General features: G+C 37.7%; 1 protein-coding gene across 1 annotated transcript in view; it reads left to right on the forward strand.

Moving 5' to 3' along the window:
* The window catches only part of Dync1i1 (dynein cytoplasmic 1 intermediate chain 1), a 266,609-nt gene that overhangs the window by 135,101 nt on the left and 111,741 nt on the right, over positions 1 to 19,767 (forward strand). Inside the window, exons 7-9 of the mRNA XM_090333142.1 lie at positions 8,996 to 9,085; positions 16,514 to 16,676; positions 19,291 to 19,390. Of these exons, the coding sequence (XP_090189268.1) occupies positions 8,996 to 9,085; positions 16,514 to 16,676; positions 19,291 to 19,390 (353 nt within the window). The remainder of the gene's footprint in view (positions 1 to 8,995; positions 9,086 to 16,513; positions 16,677 to 19,290; positions 19,391 to 19,767) is intronic.

Genomic DNA, 19,767 nt, shown 5'->3' on the forward strand with positions numbered 1-19,767 from the left:
CCAAATTTTTCTAGACCAGAAAGTAAAGGTTTTTTAAATATTAGCATGTAGTATATTTAACAAAGTGCTTACTGAAAATCCCACAAAATATGTCTTTCCTGCATATTTTTTTAAAGCACACAGGCGCTCACCTTGGTTTGTGTAAGCATTCAGCAGTGCATGTTATACTTTATTTTGGCTATGGGAAGCATATTAGAAGGGTGGATCTCTTCAGACTCTGGGTAAAGTTGGCAGGCTGTATATAAAGTTGGTCCAAGGATAGGGTGGCTTGAGTGAGATCTGTGCAAGAGCCTTCACTGTGTACTTTGCAAATACATGGCTAAGTTCCTGTTTCAGTTGGTCTCAGCCATTGGCCATTGAACCAGGTAAAGTCAGAACCTCATCATTGGATATTTAGACTGTGGCAGTAGCCGAAATTCTGAATGCTCTGTTACTCCAGTCTTGTGCCCTCCTCCCCATAATCTAAAACAAAATCAGAAATTGTCTCTGTTAACAAAGTCAGATACAGTAACAGCATGAGATTAACCATAAGGGCAAAAAAGAGAAGAGAAATAACAGTACATTAAGAACAACAATCATACAAGGTAAACCTCTTGATTCCATATCCTAGAGTGACCGGGTATATTGTATATATGTTTATTTGTTTATTTGAAATAGGGAAGGAAAGGGAGGAAAACAAAATGACTATGAGGGGTGGGGGGAAGGAAATGGGACAAAAACATGAGTAGGGGAATCAATGTATAAGAAGTAATACACCTACTAACTGATGAATGTAACTGTAACTCCTCTTTACATTATCCAGAAAATAAAAAAAGAAATTGTTTCTGCTGTTTTTATTTTATTTTTTATTATTTATTTTTTTGTGCTAGTACTGGGGCTTAAACTTAGGGCCTGGGTGTCATCCATCAGCTATTTTACTCAAGGCAAGAGTTCTGTCACTTGAATCACAGTTCCACTTCTGGCCTTTTGTTAATTAATTGGAGATAGGAATCTCATGGACTTAAGTGCCTGGCCTGACTTTGAACTCAGTCCTCAGATCTCAGCCTCTTGAGTAGCTGGGATTACAGGGATGAGCTACCAGCTCTGAGAATTTGTCTTTTCGTAGTGCCTCCAGCTGTTCTGCAGTGCTGATTAGAGCAAATCTTTTCAAGGATAGGCAGGCCTCTGTAGCAGGATATGTCAGAAGCTATACAAATTGATGGTTTAGAAGGACATAAATAAGGTTGCAAAGTCGTATTTATCCTCCAAGTGTCTTGGAAATCTGTTGGAATTTTAAATAAGATTTTCAAACTACACAGGATTTATGTCCATTAAAAATGAGGCCCTAGCCAGGCACAGTGGCTCACACCTATTATCCTAACTACTCAGCAGGCTGAGATCTGAGGATCATGGCTTAAAACTAGCAGAGGCAATGAAGTCTGTGAGACTCTTTTTTTTTTTTTTTTTTTTTGCCAGTCCTGGGCTTGGGCTCAGGGCCTGAGCACTGTCCTTGGACTTTCTCTCTACCACTTGAGCCTCAGCACCACTTCTGGCTTTTTTTTTTCTATGTATGTGGTACCGAGGAATCGAACCCAGGTCTTCGTGCATGCTAGGCAAGCACTCTACCACTAGGCCAAACTCCCGGCCCAACCTGTGAGACTCTTATCTCCAATTATCCACTAGAAAACCAGAAGAGGCCCTGTGGCTTAAGGGATAGGGTGGTAGCCTTGAGCTGAAGAGCTCAGAGACAACACCCAGGTCCAGAGTTCAAGTCCTGTGACCAAAAAAAAAAAAAAGAGGCCCCGTTTAATCTCTAGGCCAAAATCAAGTTTCTTCTTTTGTCATGCAAGGTTTTACATGGTATCATACAGTACTAACTTCCACAACAAATTACTGTTTTGTTGTTGACTGTGATGTTATTCACGAGTTTAGATCTCTGAGGGACTCTTCTTATGGTTGTGCAGATCTGAGATGTATCATACAGGTGCGTGCAAGGTAGATAGTAGAATGATAGAAAGAACTGACAGATGTGCTTTTGTGAGAAAGTGCTGACCTTGCTGGAGCTGCATCTTAGAGAACAGTGAACATACAGGCAGACTCAAGTCAGATTTTGGAAGAGAATTTACAAGACCTGCAGACTCTCTTATGGGTCATAATGGAAAGAGAAAAATTAAGGTAATTCTTGGGTATCCAACTGTGATTCACTATCAATGATAAGAGCATGGAGAATCCAGATCAAGTTTTTTCTACTCTGAGGTACACTATGGCCTGATATATCAGTTTGTGATTAGTGGAAGACATTAGTATAAATATCAAGGGTGAACACATAAAAAAAAAAAAACCAAAAAACCTAGAAAGCCAAAGACAAAACTACAGGCTTTGATTTTTTTTCAATAGAAAATAAATTTGAGTCTTTGCTTTCTATCAAAAAATGTTAACATATAAGAAGAACTACTATATGAAATGTTCACATGAAAGTGGTTAGGCATTTGTATGAACACATCTAAACAAAACACAGACAAAACGACATGGCCTTCTATTTACCAATGTCTATTTATTGATGATGGTGCAGTAATAAATAGAGTGGACTAATTAGAATTTTCGATGGTATTCTCACCTTTTTCACTTCTTAGAAGCAAATTCCTATTAATTCATAGGCTACAGATTCTTTAGTCAATTTCAACCTTAACAATATTTCACCTTAGACTAGATTATGTAATACAGTTTAATTAGCAGAATTTTTCTTTTTTCTTTCTTTTTTATTTTGGCTTTACTTGGGTTTGAACTCCGTTTCTTGTATGTGTTCCACAGATGCCCTTACTGTCGAGGCATGCCTCAAGTCCTGATTTTTACTAATTATTTTTGAAATTAGAATCTAACTTCCTACCAGGGCAGGAAGTTCCTGGATGTGATTATAACTAGGATAACAAGCACTCATTAGAATGCCAAGGCCTTCATTAAGAAGGGAATCTCAGGAACTTTCCTGCCCAGACTGACCTTGAACCGTTTCCCCAATCTCAATTTCCCAAATTGCTAGGAATATAACCACGAGCCACTCATTCTTGACACAATTTTCTTATGTAGTGCATGCATCTTGTGCATCTTTCATTTGCCAGCCAGTTCAGTTCAAAACCATGTGGAGATGGCTTTATGCCCATTTTGATGGCAGTAGATGGCCATTTAGAGTTCACATGACCCTCTGTGCCTCCTACCTCTACTTTCTTCCTGACCTAAATTTACAAGTATACCAACTTGGCAGATGGAGGAGCCACACAGCCTTCTCAGGAAAAGCCTGGAGCAGAGCAGTAAGAACGTTGGCTCAGAACTCAGCCCCTCTTAACTCCAGGCTTTGGAGGCCATAAGAGGGCTGGAGGAAAGCAAGAACCCCATGATCTCATAAAATACAATTCTCCCCCTTCACAAAGAGCTACCCTGTGTTCGAAGGGCTCCAGTTGCAAGCAGCAGGCACTAAGTTCAATGGAAGTGACTGGAAGGAAAGTTGGTGCTGACACCACCCCTGGAGGAATTTATTGGAAGGAAATCTGGTACTTACAGAATCAACAGGAGACAGGCGAACAGGCTTAAAAGAGGGTAAGCATCAAGAAAGCCTAGACATGAGATTCAGAAAAAGTCTAGCCAGCATGTTGAGCATCAATGCCACCACTGCATGTAGCCCCATTGTATCTGTGTAGCCTTCCAGAGCCCAGAGACAAATCATGAGTTGGGAACATCCAGCCTGACTGGCCAGATCCTGCCTGTGCAGGACACATAGACAGTGAGGGAAAATTTCCCTCTTAGGCTCCTGGAAGGAAAATATCATCTGACATTATCACCAATACAGAATTACTGCAAAGGGGGCTATGCCCTAGGCAGTAAGGGATTTTTGGTATAATATTGCCAAACAATAATATGTTATACTGCATTCACTTTAAAATATATCAGATTGTTAGGGCCACTTAGCAAGTGAACAAGAAGATGGCTGTGACATTTTAAAATTGACTGTACTGGCTTTTTCTGAATCACAGAGTAGTAAAGGAAACAAACACTTTCTGGGAGCACACTTGGGGCTAAAGCTGCTATACACAATTGCTGCATTATATGCAATTCTTTAATTTGGGCCCCTAAAAAGTCTTAAGAAAAGGAGAACAACTGGGTGGGGTGGCTCATGCCTGTAATCCTACCTACTCAGGAGGCTGAGATCTGAGGATCTCTGTTCAAAGCCCAGCCCAGGTACAAAAGACCATAAAACTCTTATCCCCAATTAATCACTAGAAAATGGGAAGTGGGGCTTTGCTCCAGGGATAGGGGGGTAGTCTTAAGCTGAAGAGCTCAGGGGACAATGCCCAGCCCCAGGGGCAGGGCAGTAGCCTTGAGCTGAAGAACTCAGGGGCAGTGCCCAGGCTCAGAGTGCAAGCCCCATGACACATACGAAAAAGAAAAAAAAAAGAAAAGAAAAAAAAAAGGACAGTGGTTACCAAAGATTTTTCCAACCAGAGAGAATGAATGAGGCAGTCAGAGTCAGCAGAACAGGGTGCAAATTAAAATAATGTCTAAAAGATGCCATTGTTTGAAATTAGCTCCCCGGACTGACAGACCATTAACTTGTGCCACTGGCTTAATATCTTGTGTGGACCTGCTACAGGAAATCATACATGGGTGGTAAATTGTTTTCCTCTCTGATTACAGAGAAAATGTACTGCATATGAACTAGTGGCACAAGTCATATATCACTAGTCTGCAGAGGGTCTACATAAATCCTTTTCTTTAAAATTATTTAACAGTTTTGAAAATGGTTTCAACAGAAGTAATTCCAGTTGCCCCAGAAAGGAAACCAGAGTCTTAAAGAAAAATATACTGTCTTTGCTGAGCAAGGCAAACATATCAATATGCAGTGAAACAAACCAGTCTCTTGTGTTTTATTACCTTAACGAATCCACCAAAATGTGTACTTTATGTCTTTAAAGGAGTGATAAAAAAAATTCTGTGGCCACTAAAAGTGAATACCTACAACAGGTTTCTAACCATTTAAAAAAAAGCAGGTACTTTAAAAAATGTTATTTACAGTAACTTATGGAATGTATCACATATTATAAACACAATAGCTGTTTTTGTACTTTTAGAGAAATAAATCAGATTGAACACATGTTTTCTTTAAGGAGGATTTCTCTTTAATGTATTAAATAACTTTTCTATTTTCCTGTACTTTTCCAGGTAAATGAGTATAATATATATATATATATATACATATATATCACAAACCTAGACCTTTTTTTCTTTTGTTCATGGGCTTTGAACTCTGGGCTTGGGCACTGTCCCTGAGCTCTTCAGCTCAAGGATAGCACACTACCAGTAGCCAGAGTGTCACTTCCCAACCTAGATCATTTTATATTAACATATTTCCTTCAGGTTTCTATGCATAAACTAACACACTGTATCACATACCTTGCCCTTTATATAGCCAAGGCTCTTCAGTGAATAACATTTTTCCAATAAGCATTTAGCAGCATTCTGTTATGATGGGTTTTTGTTTTTAATCATCTAAGAGTTAATGTTTAAGATAAAAATGTTCATGTCTGTGAAGATAAGACCTTGATGCTATTTAAAGGTGACTAAAAGGTCATTTAGTGAAGCCAGCTACAATTTTGAGAACTAGAAGTAGCAAAACCAGTTTGCACTACAGAGAGCATTGTGGCTCTCCAGCCAACAGAACTGGTAGGAGATGAATTTAGACTTTGACCCCTTGGGCCCTCACTCAGAAGAAAGATTTGATTATTATTGGTCTTACTCCCCCCAAATCTTCACATGACTTGAACCTTTGAATCCTAGTTTTTGCTCAAATGTAACCTCAGTGTGGTCTTTCATGGTGACTGTTTTTAATTCAGGCTTTCCTTCTTATGACCAGAATACCCCTACCCACTTTTCAGCATTACAATTCCCTCATAGAACTTTTCTGATGCTGACATTTTGCTTGTGTGTATATGTATGTACATATGTATGTATGGTTTCTCTCCCCTATTTTGGTTGGAATCTCAATGAGTAAAGAGTATTTTACTGTTCGTCTGGTCCCAGGTGCTCCGCATCTGGCATATGAGAAATGTTCAGTCATTATGTACTGACATACAAAGACAACATTTTGACTGCTGATTTCTGCTTATATCTGTCCAATTAACTTTGTGGTTTAAAAACATCTTTACACCAATTACTCTATTTGGTCATTTTGACATCTACATTGCGCTTTGAAGAAGGATTTTTATTCCAGTTCACCAGATGAAGACAGAGAAGCTTAGAGAGTTTCTTTCTAGAAAGTAAAAGAAGGCTCCAGCAGGGTGCTCAATTACTTCCCTTGAAGGGTTGCTTCTGCACAAGTTTCAAATCCTTCTGTCCAGATAAATCAATGCTTCATATTAAGCATTATTAGTCAAACTTCAGGTCAAGTGGCGCTTAGAATGAAAATGATTACAGAATATTGATGATTATATATGCAGATATGTTCATGGCAAATACAGTATTTTAATATGGGGAATTCTCAAGTGTTTTAAACCTATCCTCCCTATTGAAACTTGTATTTGCTTCCTTCATGAAAATAGAAGAATGATTCTTGCAGAGGCCATGGGATATCCATCTCAAAGTCTTATATTCCTTTCTCCAATTCATTTCTGATTCAACTCATGCTATTCTTAGTAGTTAAAATTTACAGAACCAGCCTCACTTAGTAAAACCTGCTTCACATAGCAAACCCAGCTAAACGGCAGGCAGTGATAGGATAATCATTGTCTGAGGGATACTAGAGAAAAGTTCAAGACCCTCCCTGAAAACTAAAGAAAAAAAATGGTGGGCTAAGGCTGCAGTGATAAAGTGCCTACCTGAGTTCAGACTCAAGTCCTGTTCAAAGAGCAAACACACAAATCTCAAAGTAGACAGAACTTCAAAGGTTATGTCTGAATGTCTGATATCAAGTATACACAGGTTTAGTTGCTTGTGAAAGCTACAAGAAAGGATCTGTTCCTTGCTGTCCCCTAGCTTTGGTGGTTTGCTGACAGTACTTCTTACAGTTTGCCTACAAGCATCACTTCCTACCACAGTACTCCCCCCACCCCCCACATATATTGTCCTGCATCTTCATGTGGTGTTCCCTGTTCATGGTGAAAAGCGCCAATCATAGATTAGGCACCCATCCTATATGTCTGTAATAATCCCATTTTTCTAAGTTGTTGAAGGTTAGGGCTATATATATGTGAATTTGGAAAGAAACAATTCAAACCATAATATTGGTTTTAACATCTTTGTATTGGTGGCATTCACCATGTACTTAGTGTCCAGAACTTAGTGTCCAGAGATGGCTGTCAGATTCAACAGATTTGAAAAGACATCTCTGGAAGGTTCAGCAGAAACTTCATGAGAAGATGTGGGGTCTTGTGAAAACTGCCTTTCCATCCAAGATTCACCAGAAGAGTTAACTTCCTTTCAGCTAGTTCTTTATTGTCCACTGTCATAAGTCCTTGGAGCCAGACAACACACCAATAAAGGGGAATTACTTTATTGAAGACTTTCCAAGCAGGATTTTTGTGAATAGGTAGCAGTAATATCATGACATGTGGTGATAGATTTAGATGTGATATTTATAATGGTGTTTTAAAATTTCCCTAAACCTCTGACTAACTCAATGTTCCATTTGAAATTTTAACTATAACTTTTAATATGATAAATATGCACTAGTTATGTTAAAAATAATATGTATTCTTAAAAGGGTTTCAAAACTTCTGACATGTCTGTAGTAGGATTATAAGTAATGAAATGGGATCCACAATTGATATGCATGTATATGGAATACTCTATTTTGATGAAAATTTCTGTTGAATTGTTTAGTAGCTGAATGGTAATGCTCTAATTTATATATCTATGTGTAAAATTTGTATTTCTCCCACAACTTGTCATATTACCAAAATGTTTGAGATTGCTTTTCATGCTATATATATTTACTTGGTTATTTAAGGATTCATAGTGTATGCTTTAAGTGGTTAGCGTTGACATCTTGAACAAACCCATGTTAGCATTTGTTAGGAATGGAGCTATTCATGGAGCTTGAGATCTTAAAAAAGTATGTAAATATCTGTTGAAGAAATGACAGTAGTTATAAGGCAGAGAAGGGGTAGGATGTGACATCATTTCTTCTATTATAATTGTAAGACTGTATTCAAAAATTGTGAAAACAAGTTGAGTTTCCTATGAGTTAGATTTTTATGACACCTTTAGTGTCTCCTAAATTCCCTATGCTGTGTCCGATGATTTCATGCATTCTGTAATGAGAGAAAGTCAAGTGAAGGGAAAAGACAGAATGAGCACACATACAGAGAGCAGGAAGGTCATTATAACATCTGGCCCTGGTTGACTGGACTCGTTTTTGTTAGTGCTCATTAAATTCACATTAATGCATGAACTATTCTGAATGTGTAAATGCCATTTGGGGTGGCCTGCTTGCTTTTGTTCAAACCAATAGCATTGACTTTGGGGGTCTCTCTCTGGTTGCTTATTTGCCAGTGGCATTTGACCTAGGGTCAGACCTATAGTTAACCCTTTCCTGTAGGTCAAAATGAAACTAATTTGGTGAGAAGTAAATTGGAAATGAATCATCTGCACAGCAGATTTCCTCCACAGAGAAAGTCACCCAGGTGGAAACATTTTAAGATCTGTTGCTGGCCCATCTCTGAAGAAGCTTCAGAGGTCAGGGAGGCAGCTCCAAGACATCACAGGTGGTGGGAGTCTGGGAAGGAATGTAGCAGGTGCACAGTCTGAGTGGTTTCCTCGCCAGCCTGGGGGAGAGTTTCAAACAAGTTTGTTTTGGAGATGATTTATTCATATATTCATCAACATTTGTCTTGGGCATTCTTTGTGGGACTGATTGACTTGCCCTAAATGATTGGATCTTTACCCTTTACCCCTCCCTCCCACCAGCAACTGAAGTCTTTGAAGAAAGAAAATACTGAAGTTGTTATTTTTTGTTTTTTTCTTTTTTTAGAGGATGATGAAGATGAGGAAATGGTGGAATCCAAAATTGGCCATGAATCTGAACCAGAAAACCAAGACAAAAAGCAGGAGGTGAAGGAAGGTATGATGTGGGAGATACATGGAGTAACTATATTGAGGTTTAGTTTCCCTCTACCAACATAAGGAATGCTAGAGGTAAATAAAACTTAAATTTCTATCCAAATGTGGAAGGTTTTCTATGATTATTAGATGTATTACATTTAACAATCTGAAGTATTATTTTCAAAGCAAGAGTCATTTATTTCTTTACTGGAAGATGCAAATTGAATGAAAACACGTGCAATGGCAATAAAAGTATTACTAGTGCTTTAAAAAAAAAAGATAATACCACCCAGGTATCAGTGGCTCATACCTATAATCCTAGCTACTAAGGAGGCTGAGATATGAGGATCATGGTTCAAATCCGGCAAAGTCAGGAAAGTACGTAAGACTTTTACCTCCAATGAACTGCTCAGGAAAAGCTGAAAGTAGCACTGTGGCTCAAGTGGAAGAGTGCTAGCCTTGAGCACAAAGAGGCCTAGGCCCTAAGTTCAAACCCCAGAACTGGCAAAATAAGAGGAAGAAAAAGGAGGAAGGGGAGGAGGAGGAGGAGGAGGAGGAGGAGGAGGAGGAGGAGGAGGAGGAGGAGGAGAAAATCAGCTATATTGTTGTATTATTCACTACACCACATATTCCCAATGATAATATAAAGAAAAGTTAATTAATCTAACAGTAAATTTTGATTTTTTTCATATATTCTACTTAGAAACATCAACTGTAGTGATTGGTACTATCTGTGCTGTAAAAGTTTTCCTTCTACTCAGCTTCTGAGGAGAACAATCTCTTTCATAGTCCAGAGATAACAGTAACTAACATTAATGTTCATAATATATTGGCTTTTCTGTAAAAAATGTTCTTTTGAAACATATACCATTATTTTTACTACCCATAGATAAAGTATTTGGAAGCAAGGGTTTGAAATTCACGGAAGAATATATAATTCAAGTGGTGAATCAACATTTATGGTCCAATTCAAAGCCTAAGGCCATCCCTATGACATTGCCTCAAAAAACTATGTGTTTGGGAGTTTTTTTTTATTACAGTAAGACTCACAACCTATTCAACTGATACCTGAGAACTAACAGTAGATTTAAAATATTCATCCATATTTCCAACTGAGTTTCTCCAAATTAGTTTAATTCTTAGTTAGAAGCACATTGTGTTACTAAGTTTTACAGATGAACTGTAACTCTGACACATATGTGGCACATAGTTAGAACTGGGGCCTTTTACAGGAATTTACATATTGATCCCTCATACTTCAGTTTTCTTCTTTTTTTCTTTCTTTCTTTCTTTCTTTTTTTTTTTTTACCAGTCCTGGGGCTTGAACTTAAGGCTTGGACACTGTCCTTGAGCTTTCTCAAGGCTATAGCTCTACCACGGGAGCCACAGTACCATTCCTGGTTTTTTTCTAAGTATGTGGTACCGAGGAATAGGGCAGGTAGGCAAGCACTCTACTGCTAAGCTAAACTCCCAGCCCCTTCAGTCTTCTTTTGCTTTCAGGAGAAATGAAGTGTTGTGTAGCTTGAACCTATAGCAGATCATACCCATTTGCTCTTAGATTTTTGCACAGACTTCATATACAATGAAGTGAGACGTATTTTAATTGTTAAACTTGCCTCATGTAAAGAATGGTTTGAGGTTGTGAGGCATTTGAAGTATGTGGGCTTAGTGTTGTTTTAATCAGTTTCATGCATCACGGTTATCTAAAAGCCAGTGCAGGTTAGTGTTGAAAGCATACCAATCCTGGGACCAGAGTAGATGGAACTAAATCATTACTCTGCCATTTTGTTAGCTGATCAGTACTGACATAGTTAGCTTCCCTTTTCTTGGCCTCAGTTTTACTATTTGCCATGAAGAGATAATTTCTACCACCTAAGGATTTTAATAAGGTCAAAGGCGGCAACTTGACACCACATAAGTACTGTATAATATTTCCAACTTAAAATTATCAATCATGCTTTCAGTGCATGTCCTATCTGGTATGCCCCAATCTCAGCGCTTGAGTTTTGCAACAGGAGTCCAGTTGCCTGGGCCACAGTGAAACAGATCCAAGAAAATGCTTTCCAACTCCTCACAGAGCTGTCATTAAGGTTCCTTTTCTGTTCTGGTGCCTGGTCTCAGGCAACAAGGATGTTGGAGTGTGTTCAAGTCCTGGAGGATAACTGAGAGAAGGAAGAAGATTGAGAATCTTAGCAATAACATCCACAGAGGAGAAATTAATGTATTTGTTGGGAGATATTTCACATTTAAATTTCATTTAAAAACATTTTTTAATGATAAAGCTGAGTACAGGTGATTCACACCTATAATCCTGGCTATTTAGGAAGCTCAGATCTGAGGATGATAGTTTAAAACCAGACTGAGAAGACAAATCTGAGAGACCCTTATAGCCAATTAACCAAGAAAAAGCCAGAAATGGCAATGTAACTCAAGTGGTAGAGCACCAGCCATAAGCAAAAAAGAAGAGCAAGAGCATAAGTCCTTTAATTCAAGCACCAGTACCTGCACACACATACACACACACACACACACACACACACACACACACACACACACACACACAAACCTGATCAATCATCACAGGTCCAGAAAGGGAAAATGTATCAGTTAAAATACTTCCTTTTTCTCTTGCTAATGGTGCTTAAGTCATACAGGGTGATAAGGAGCTAGTTTTCCTGAATCTTGGCTTAGATTCCCCATCAACACCACCCTTCAAATCCAATCTCTCTCCTGGCAAAGCAAAGCAACCTCCTTCTTAAGTTCCAAGCAATAAAACACCCTTCCTCTTTTAACTGCTCCTCTTGCTTCGTGGAATTGATTAAAGTCACATTAAAAGTCAAGACATTAGAAAGAACATTTCCTGGTACTGCTATACTTGTATGCCTTCTCCATTAATGGCTTTTCTGCAAATTAGCACATAATGGGTTAAAAACATGTTTATGTTGGCATCAAACTATCTGGCATGGGTTTTTATTTTTATTTTTTTAAGCAAGACAGTATCTTGCAGTTTTAAAGGCATCTCTAGCAGATGTAATGGTGGCGCCATTCACAAACTCCATGGTACAAGGTGTGTCAGCACTTCATTATGAACCCTGTGTTGCAGGGATTTTTTTTTATTCTACTATAAAAATATGCTCTGGGCTAAAACTTGACATTTACAGTTTCAAACATATTTTTTGAGAAATCTAGCTTTTTTGGAGGGGCAATGAAGAAAAAAAGTAATAAGGGAGAGAGAGAGTTGTAGAAAAAAATGGTAAATCACTGCTCAGGAGCTTTTTACATTTTTACCCATGTGGCATCCAAGTGCATGAAACAGTAAAAAAAAAATATGTAGTAGTTTTGTGTATGTATGTGAATGGTGGTACCGGGGTTTGAACTCAGAGCCAAGGTGTTGTCCTTGTTTTGTTTGTTCCTTTTTTTTTTTTTTTGCTCAAACCTGGTGTTCTATTACTTAATCCACACACAGCATCTGGCTTTTCATGGTTAATTGGAGATCAAAAGTCTCAGGGATTTTTCTGCTCTGGCTGGCTGGCTTAGACTGGGATCTTCAGATCTCATCTTCCTGAGTAGTTAGGATTATAGGCAAGAGCCAGTAGCATCCAGCCTAAGTAGTTCTGATTTATTTTTATTTTCATAGGGAAAAAGCCATAGGTACATACTAGCATTTAATCCTAATTCAGAAAGTTTCTGCATGTCAGTATCTTGGTATCTTTCTGTTTCTACTATAAAATTCTTGAAATATAATTTCTTATGTTTAAAATGTAGAGAAAAGCTACAGAAATAATTAAGGAAGAACTTGGGAATCATCTTGCAGCCAAAAAATTCTAGCACTATTTGTTTAAATCTATATTTTAAGTCTTTCACATTCCATTTATCAATATCATTTAACATCCACGGAAGCTTTATTTCTGAATACCATCTTTTGGTTATAGTTTCTGGTATTTTATTAAATTTTCATTATATTGTAACAATGCTTATCAATTTAAAGATCTTTAAGAAATATTAGTATTTTATAAATCAAAATAACTATGACCCTATTTAATTTGCAAGTTGAATTTTGTTTGACTTTAAGAAGTATGCATCTGCTTATGAATGTTATTATTTTGTGCAAAAAAATCAGGTTATTTGATCCATGTTAGACATCAAAGCTTAATACAAACTATATCCTTTGTTTTGCTCCAGTAGCAATTTAATTTCAGGCCAAATATTGCATTGTCAAGCATAGTATCTAGAGAGGCCACAGCTTTGTCTACCTGAACTTGGCCCCTGCAAGTACACTTTGATCAGCCATTTATGTTCCTCTGCAGAAGAGCTGTGTGTATTGAAAGTTGAGATCAAAGTGACAATATGCTACAGGGAAGAAAAAAATTACAGAAAATTACACAGATATTATTTTTTTATTCAAGGTAATAGACCTCTAAGAAAAGATACAGGTGCAATACAAATGGCCCAAATAAAAACAGAGACTAGATAGATTTTTTTATAGCCCAGAAAAGGAATAAAGAGAAAAAGTTCCTACTTCTTTGCTTAATTTCAAATGTGTCTCAAGTCATCTATTAATGATGGCCCTGGCTGTGTAAGTCTTTTTAGAATAAGACATACTGTTCAATCCCAACTCCTTGTTTACTGAAGATTATTTATGTAATGATATTAGCCAGAGTAAAATGGAACTAACATCTTATAGAATTTTTTGTCCTTTTTCTAGTTATACATAGGAGTTTTATTATCATGAATGAGATAGTTTAAATACATTGGAACTCTAAAATTACTACTTAGTTGGTAATTATTGAAAACCATTCTTAAAGTATGGATATCACTATTCCGATTTTGGAGATAAAACTTCTCAAAGGGTGTTAAATAATCAAAGAAGCAGAGTTAACAAATGACAAGGTAAATGTTGAGTTCTCGGTTAGTCTTTCAATTTTTTTCACCTGTTCTCCCAATCCCTGGCCCAGGAGTCTGCACATCTCCAACTTTACCATTTCTCAAACTGATACCTGGCCAACACAGCACAGAAGACATGGAAGGAGACTCAGGAAATTCCAGTTCATACTGGGAATTTTAGGGCTCTGGAGCACTCAATATTTCTCACTTCCTTTAGGAATACTATAAACTATGAGTTGTATCATGTTTGGAAACTTTCTAGTATACTTGGTGTAGTTGATGATGTGCCATAATAATGCAAGGACAGCATTTCTTCTGATGTGAACCAGATGCATCAGAATTATTCTATTTTGTTGGACAAATAGATTCTTTAATCCTTCCAACCTCTCTGGATCAACAAAAGAAAGATGTTCTAAATGGTCAAAATTTGAGTTACCCAGTGACTTGGATATACACTAATTAAGCCAAGTTACACTTTTTATAAAATACCTTATTGAATGTAACTGTACCTCAAAAGGTTCTTCTGATCACATCATAATGTAGAAACTTCTCTTGGTTATAAGGGTGGTCATGGAAGTTGGAAGTATTTAGGAAATCAAGTAAATGATCCCACCAGGCATCACAACTGTGTTTTCTATGCATGGCCTTCCTCCTCCATGTTGACCTATGCTGATAAAAGTTATCAATCCAATGTTCACAGAAGTCTCTTTACACCACAGTTGAACTAAGGATCATAGAAGTTCTCAGAGGTTCAGCTATTAGATTCTGCCCTGAAGGGTTTTCCAATCTGGGATAGTTTATAATACCTTCTCTCTAATTTTTGTGCAAAAAACTGCTATTGAAGGAATGGTTTATGTAACTGACTCATGACCCTAAAGTGACCTCAGGTTCAAACTCTATGGCACACTGATGGTTGGTTCAACCCTCTGTCTCATTTTGTATCTTCAGATTCAGCTTGTTAATCAAACTATTAATAATGTATACAAGAAATTGTGGAGCGCCTTATAGAAGCATTTATTTGTTTTGTGTATTTATTTAAAGGTAGACTACATCTGAGGAAGAACGGATTTGTAAGAATATGCTTCAGCTTTGAATGAAACTTTATAACAAATATCAGCCCTTCCAACTATCATCTAAAGTAAACTAAGTTTATCTAGAAAAAGGAGAGCCAGTGCCAGTGGTTCAGGCCTGTAATACTAGCTACTCAGCAGCCTGATCAAGGTTCAAAGCCAGCCTGGGCACAAAGGACCATGAGACTCTTATCTCCAATTAACCTTTAGCAAATGGGAAGTGGGACTTGGCTCAAAGATAGGGCAGTAGCCTTGATCTGAAGAGCCATCTGGGACAGCGCCCAGGTCAAATTCAAGCCCCATGACCCACAAAAAAAAAAAAAAAAAAGAGAGAGAGAGAAAGTTACTACCAAAACTTTATTATGGATAATTGTTCGTTGTTTAATATGCAGTTCTATAATAGTATGTAATAGACAATTTTATAAATTATGCCTATTTGAGTTGTTTTTCAAGTTCAATTCTTAAGAAAATAATATTTAGAACTGATTGTTGGTCTGGGATGTAGGTTAATGCAAAGCGCTTACCTAGCAAGTACAAGGTCCTAGGTTTGATCCCCAGCACCATAAAATAAAAGACAAAAAAACATACAGTTAAGAACTGATGGTTAAAACATGCTAATTTTTTAATTTTATTTTGTATTGTCTGGTAATGTATAGAGGGTTTACAGTTACATTGGCCAGATAGTAGGTGCATTACTCTCACACAATGATACCCCATCTCATGTTTTTGTCCCCATTTCCCTCCTCCATCCCTTCCCAATCATCTTGTTTTCCTCCCTTCCCTTTCCTATTTCAAATAAACAAATAAACATATATATAATATACCAGGTAACAAAGTGAGATACAGTAACAATATAAGATGAGAAATAACATAGTACATTAAGAACAAAACTCACACAAGATTATGCTCTTGCTTATATCCTAGAGATCCTTCCATTTAGTCTCATCCTATATGACCTTATGTACCTAGGTTTTGAGCTTTTGTAACCCTCTGCTAGGAGAGTCCTAGATGTGTACTAATTATTACAAATGAGGGAAACCATTGAGCCTGTGTTCCTTTAGGTCTGACTTACTTCACTTAATATGATTTTGTCCAAGTCTTTCCATTTCCTTACAAATGGGGCAATGTCATTCTTTCTGATGGGAGCATAGAATTCCATTGTGTATAAATACCACGTCTTCTTAATTCAATCATCTACTGAGGGGCATCTGAGTTGGTCCCACATCTTTGCTGTGGTAAATTGTGCTGCCATGAACATCATTGTGCTAGTGGCCAATTTTTATTTATAATCACTTCACATTCTTCACAACAGTGATTTTTGCAGATATGATATGTAGGAATATCTACAAGAGCTTTTTGGAATAATTTAGAATCAATATTAATAATGGTGTGTTTTGTTACACTCTTGACAATGTCCTAAGAATTTGGTTGCTCTGAAAAAAATTTTTAATTGTGACTCTTTTTTCTCCTAACATTTTCTTTTATATCAAAAGCTCCTCCAAGAGAACTGACTGAGGAAGAAAAACAGCAGATCCTTCATTCAGAGGAATTCCTCATCTTTTTTGATGGAACAATTCGGGTAATTGAAAGAGCATTGGCTGAAGACTCCGACATCTTTTTTGACTACAGTGGTCGAGAGCTAGAGGAAAAGGATGGGTTAGTCTCTTCCATACATTAAAATATCTATGTTGATAGATAGGTACCGGATACTATATATATTATGGCAAGTTATCATTTGTCTGATGTTGTCTTTATTCTTATTTTTTAAAACAAGACAAAGTCTCACTATGTTGCTCAGGCTGGTTCCAAATCCCTGGGCTCAAGCAATCCGCTAGCCTTAGGCTCTTTTACATGCAATGCTCCATCTGTTGATTCTGAGAATGTTTTTATGTATTAATTGATCACATCAGAGGAAGATGAAATTCCAGGATTGTTCTTGTCAATCAGCTTTGACAATGGGCTTTGTTTGTAACTCCTCTCTTCAAATTTCCCTGTAATTATTATGTGTGTCTATGAAATGCTTTAGAATTTGGTTCCTACATTCTGGTCCAGGTGAAAAAGGTAGACAGAGTCTCATTCATTGTCCTTTGGGAAAACATTCTCATCAGCAGCAAAGGAAATGGGTGTATCATTCACTACATCTAGTTTTAATGTCTCAGCAAACAGAAAGCTGAAGAAACTAAGCATGAAACATGGGATCACCAATAAGACAGATGAGAGACTGGAAACTGCTCTTTTTTTCAATTTATAAGATTATGCATATACATCTGCATGTATATATATACGTTCATACACATACATATACATTTTAGGAAACAGATATAGCTAGAGGATATTAGAGATCAATTAAATTTTAAGAAAACAAGGCAACTTGTCATCATAGGGTAACAGGAGGTACTTTATAAGCCTTGTAAGAAATGACATAGCTAGGTTTTAGCTACAAATTTTTTTGTCCAAGAGCTTGACTTTTTAATCAGACCTGGTTTTTCACTCTGTCTAAAATTCAAATGCATTATTAAAGGACCATGTAGTATCATCATTGAGGACTCCCAAAGAAATGTAACAGAGGCTCAGGAAACAGTTCCAAGGTGGAGCTATTAAACTGTTCTCAAGAGTTGGCCGCAAGGATAGAATACTTTGAATATAAATTGAACAATTTGTCCTACAGTGTTTATCTTCTCTTAAAGAGCCACTGCTTATAGTTCAGTTGATTTTGTTAGTGCTACTATTTTCTGAATGTCTGTGCATCTGCCTGAATTTGAAATAGTGGATCTGATGAAGAATTGGGGTTAGGGTAGGGATCATAATAGGTGAGCTGATTTGAATCCAAATGAATAGTCTCAAGCCACATTATCTGGTCTGGAAAAGAGCTATATAAGATGAATGAGATGGGGGGGCCAGGAGTTTGGCCTAGTGGTTAAAGTGCTTGCCTAGCATGTACGAAGACCCGGGTTCGATTCCTTGGTACCACATATGTAGAAAAAGCCGAAAGTGGTGCTGAGGCTCAAGTGGTAGAGCTCTAGCCTTGAGAAAGTCCAAGGACAGTGCTCAGACCCTGAGCTCAAGCCCAGGACTGGCAAAAAAAAAGAAAAGATGAATGAGATGGGGTATAACCAATGGAAAACAGCAAGCAAATGGAGAGAAAAGTGAAGGTAGAGGAATTCCTGAACTGAAACTCAAGCAATTTAGGCAGCATTTTTTTTTTTTGCACAGCTAAGAACTGCTGACAGAGCACAGAAATTACTCACGTTAAGTCCTCATTCTCCTGGAGCTACTATATGAGCAGTACAGAGTTCTTCAAAGGTGGTATTGGCATCAATTGAGCATTAACCTAGTAACCAAGAGCCTAGATGCTGTTTTAAACCTAAATGCTGTTTTTGACCCTGACAGAAATGTTAAGTGTGTGAAACACATCTGGCAAATCCCTCATTCTTCACTAGACTGTCTCATGGAAGAAATTATCACCATTGGAAGTGGAGCTGTGGCTTATATGTTAGAGTACCAGTTTTGAGCAAAAACAGCTAAAGGAGAGCACCTAGGCCTTGAATTCAAGCCACATAACCAGCACAAAGTGAGGATGGGAGGAAGGAATGAAGGAAAGAAAGAAGCAGTAAAGAATGAGAGAGAGAAAAAAGAAGAAGGAAGGAAGGAAGGAAGGAAGGAAGGAAGGAAGGAAGGGAGGGAGGGAGGGAGGGAGGAAGAAAGGGGGGAAGGAGGAAGGGAGGGAAGGAGGAAAGGAGGGAGAAGGGGGAAGGAAAGAATAGAAAAAGAAAAAGAAAGAAAACCAATGATCACTACCACTGCTGGGCAAGGAGGCAGCTAAGGAAGCCTGACAGAATTTACATGGAGAAAGAAACATGTATGTCACTTCTAATGACATATTCAGACAAGGGTAACAAAGAGTTGCCTTTTTTCTATGCTCCCTTGATAGTGGGGAAATTTAATAAACCGTGCTTCAGGCTAAAACCAATTAGAAGCAGTATACTTCAAGATCAGCCAACATGGGAACCTGAAACAAATTTGATATTTCATACCAGGCTTAGAATAACATGTGGAAAACTTTTCTGTGCCTATAGAGAGAGCTTTTCGTAAAGGAGACCATCTTTACTTCATTTATTTATGATCAGAGTTTACTGTCTAGATTGACATGTTGGCCTCTGAGAGTATTATGTGACATACTTTTGCCATTTCACTGATTCATTAGGAGCAACATAGAGATAAGCCTCATTCTGGAGTGTCATATTTGTCACTGCTCTTTAAACCTTCCTAGAGATGTTCAAGCTGGAGCCAATCTCTCTTTCAATCGTCAGTTCTATGACGAGCATTGGTCCAAGCATCGAGTGGTCACCTGTATGGACTGGTCTCTCCAGGTAAGTTGGCAAAGTTCAAGTTGAGCTTATATCTTCATGGCCTTTCTATAAAAAAGATGACTAGAACCAGATGTCAGTGGCTCATGCTTGCAATCCTAGCTACATACGAGACTGAGATCTGAGAAATCTCAGCTCTCAATCCTAAACTAGTGAGGACAGGAAGGCCTGTGAGACTGTAGTGCCAAATTGTAGATCCAGAAATGAAGCTGTAGCTCAAGTGGTAGAATGCTAGTCTTGAAGGGAAAAGCTCAGGATAGCACTAGGCCTTGAGGACCGTCAAAAATTTATGTGAAATTAAACAAAAAATAAATACAGATTGATTTTTCCTCATTGTATATGCTTACTAACAATTGTCTTCTCTATGCCTCTTGATTTTC

This window comes from Megascapheus bottae, chromosome 5 (assembly GCF_031878675.1).
Source record: "Megascapheus bottae isolate mThoBot1 chromosome 5, mThoBot2.hap1, whole genome shotgun sequence".
Lineage (NCBI taxonomy): Eukaryota > Metazoa > Chordata > Mammalia > Rodentia > Geomyidae > Megascapheus > Megascapheus bottae.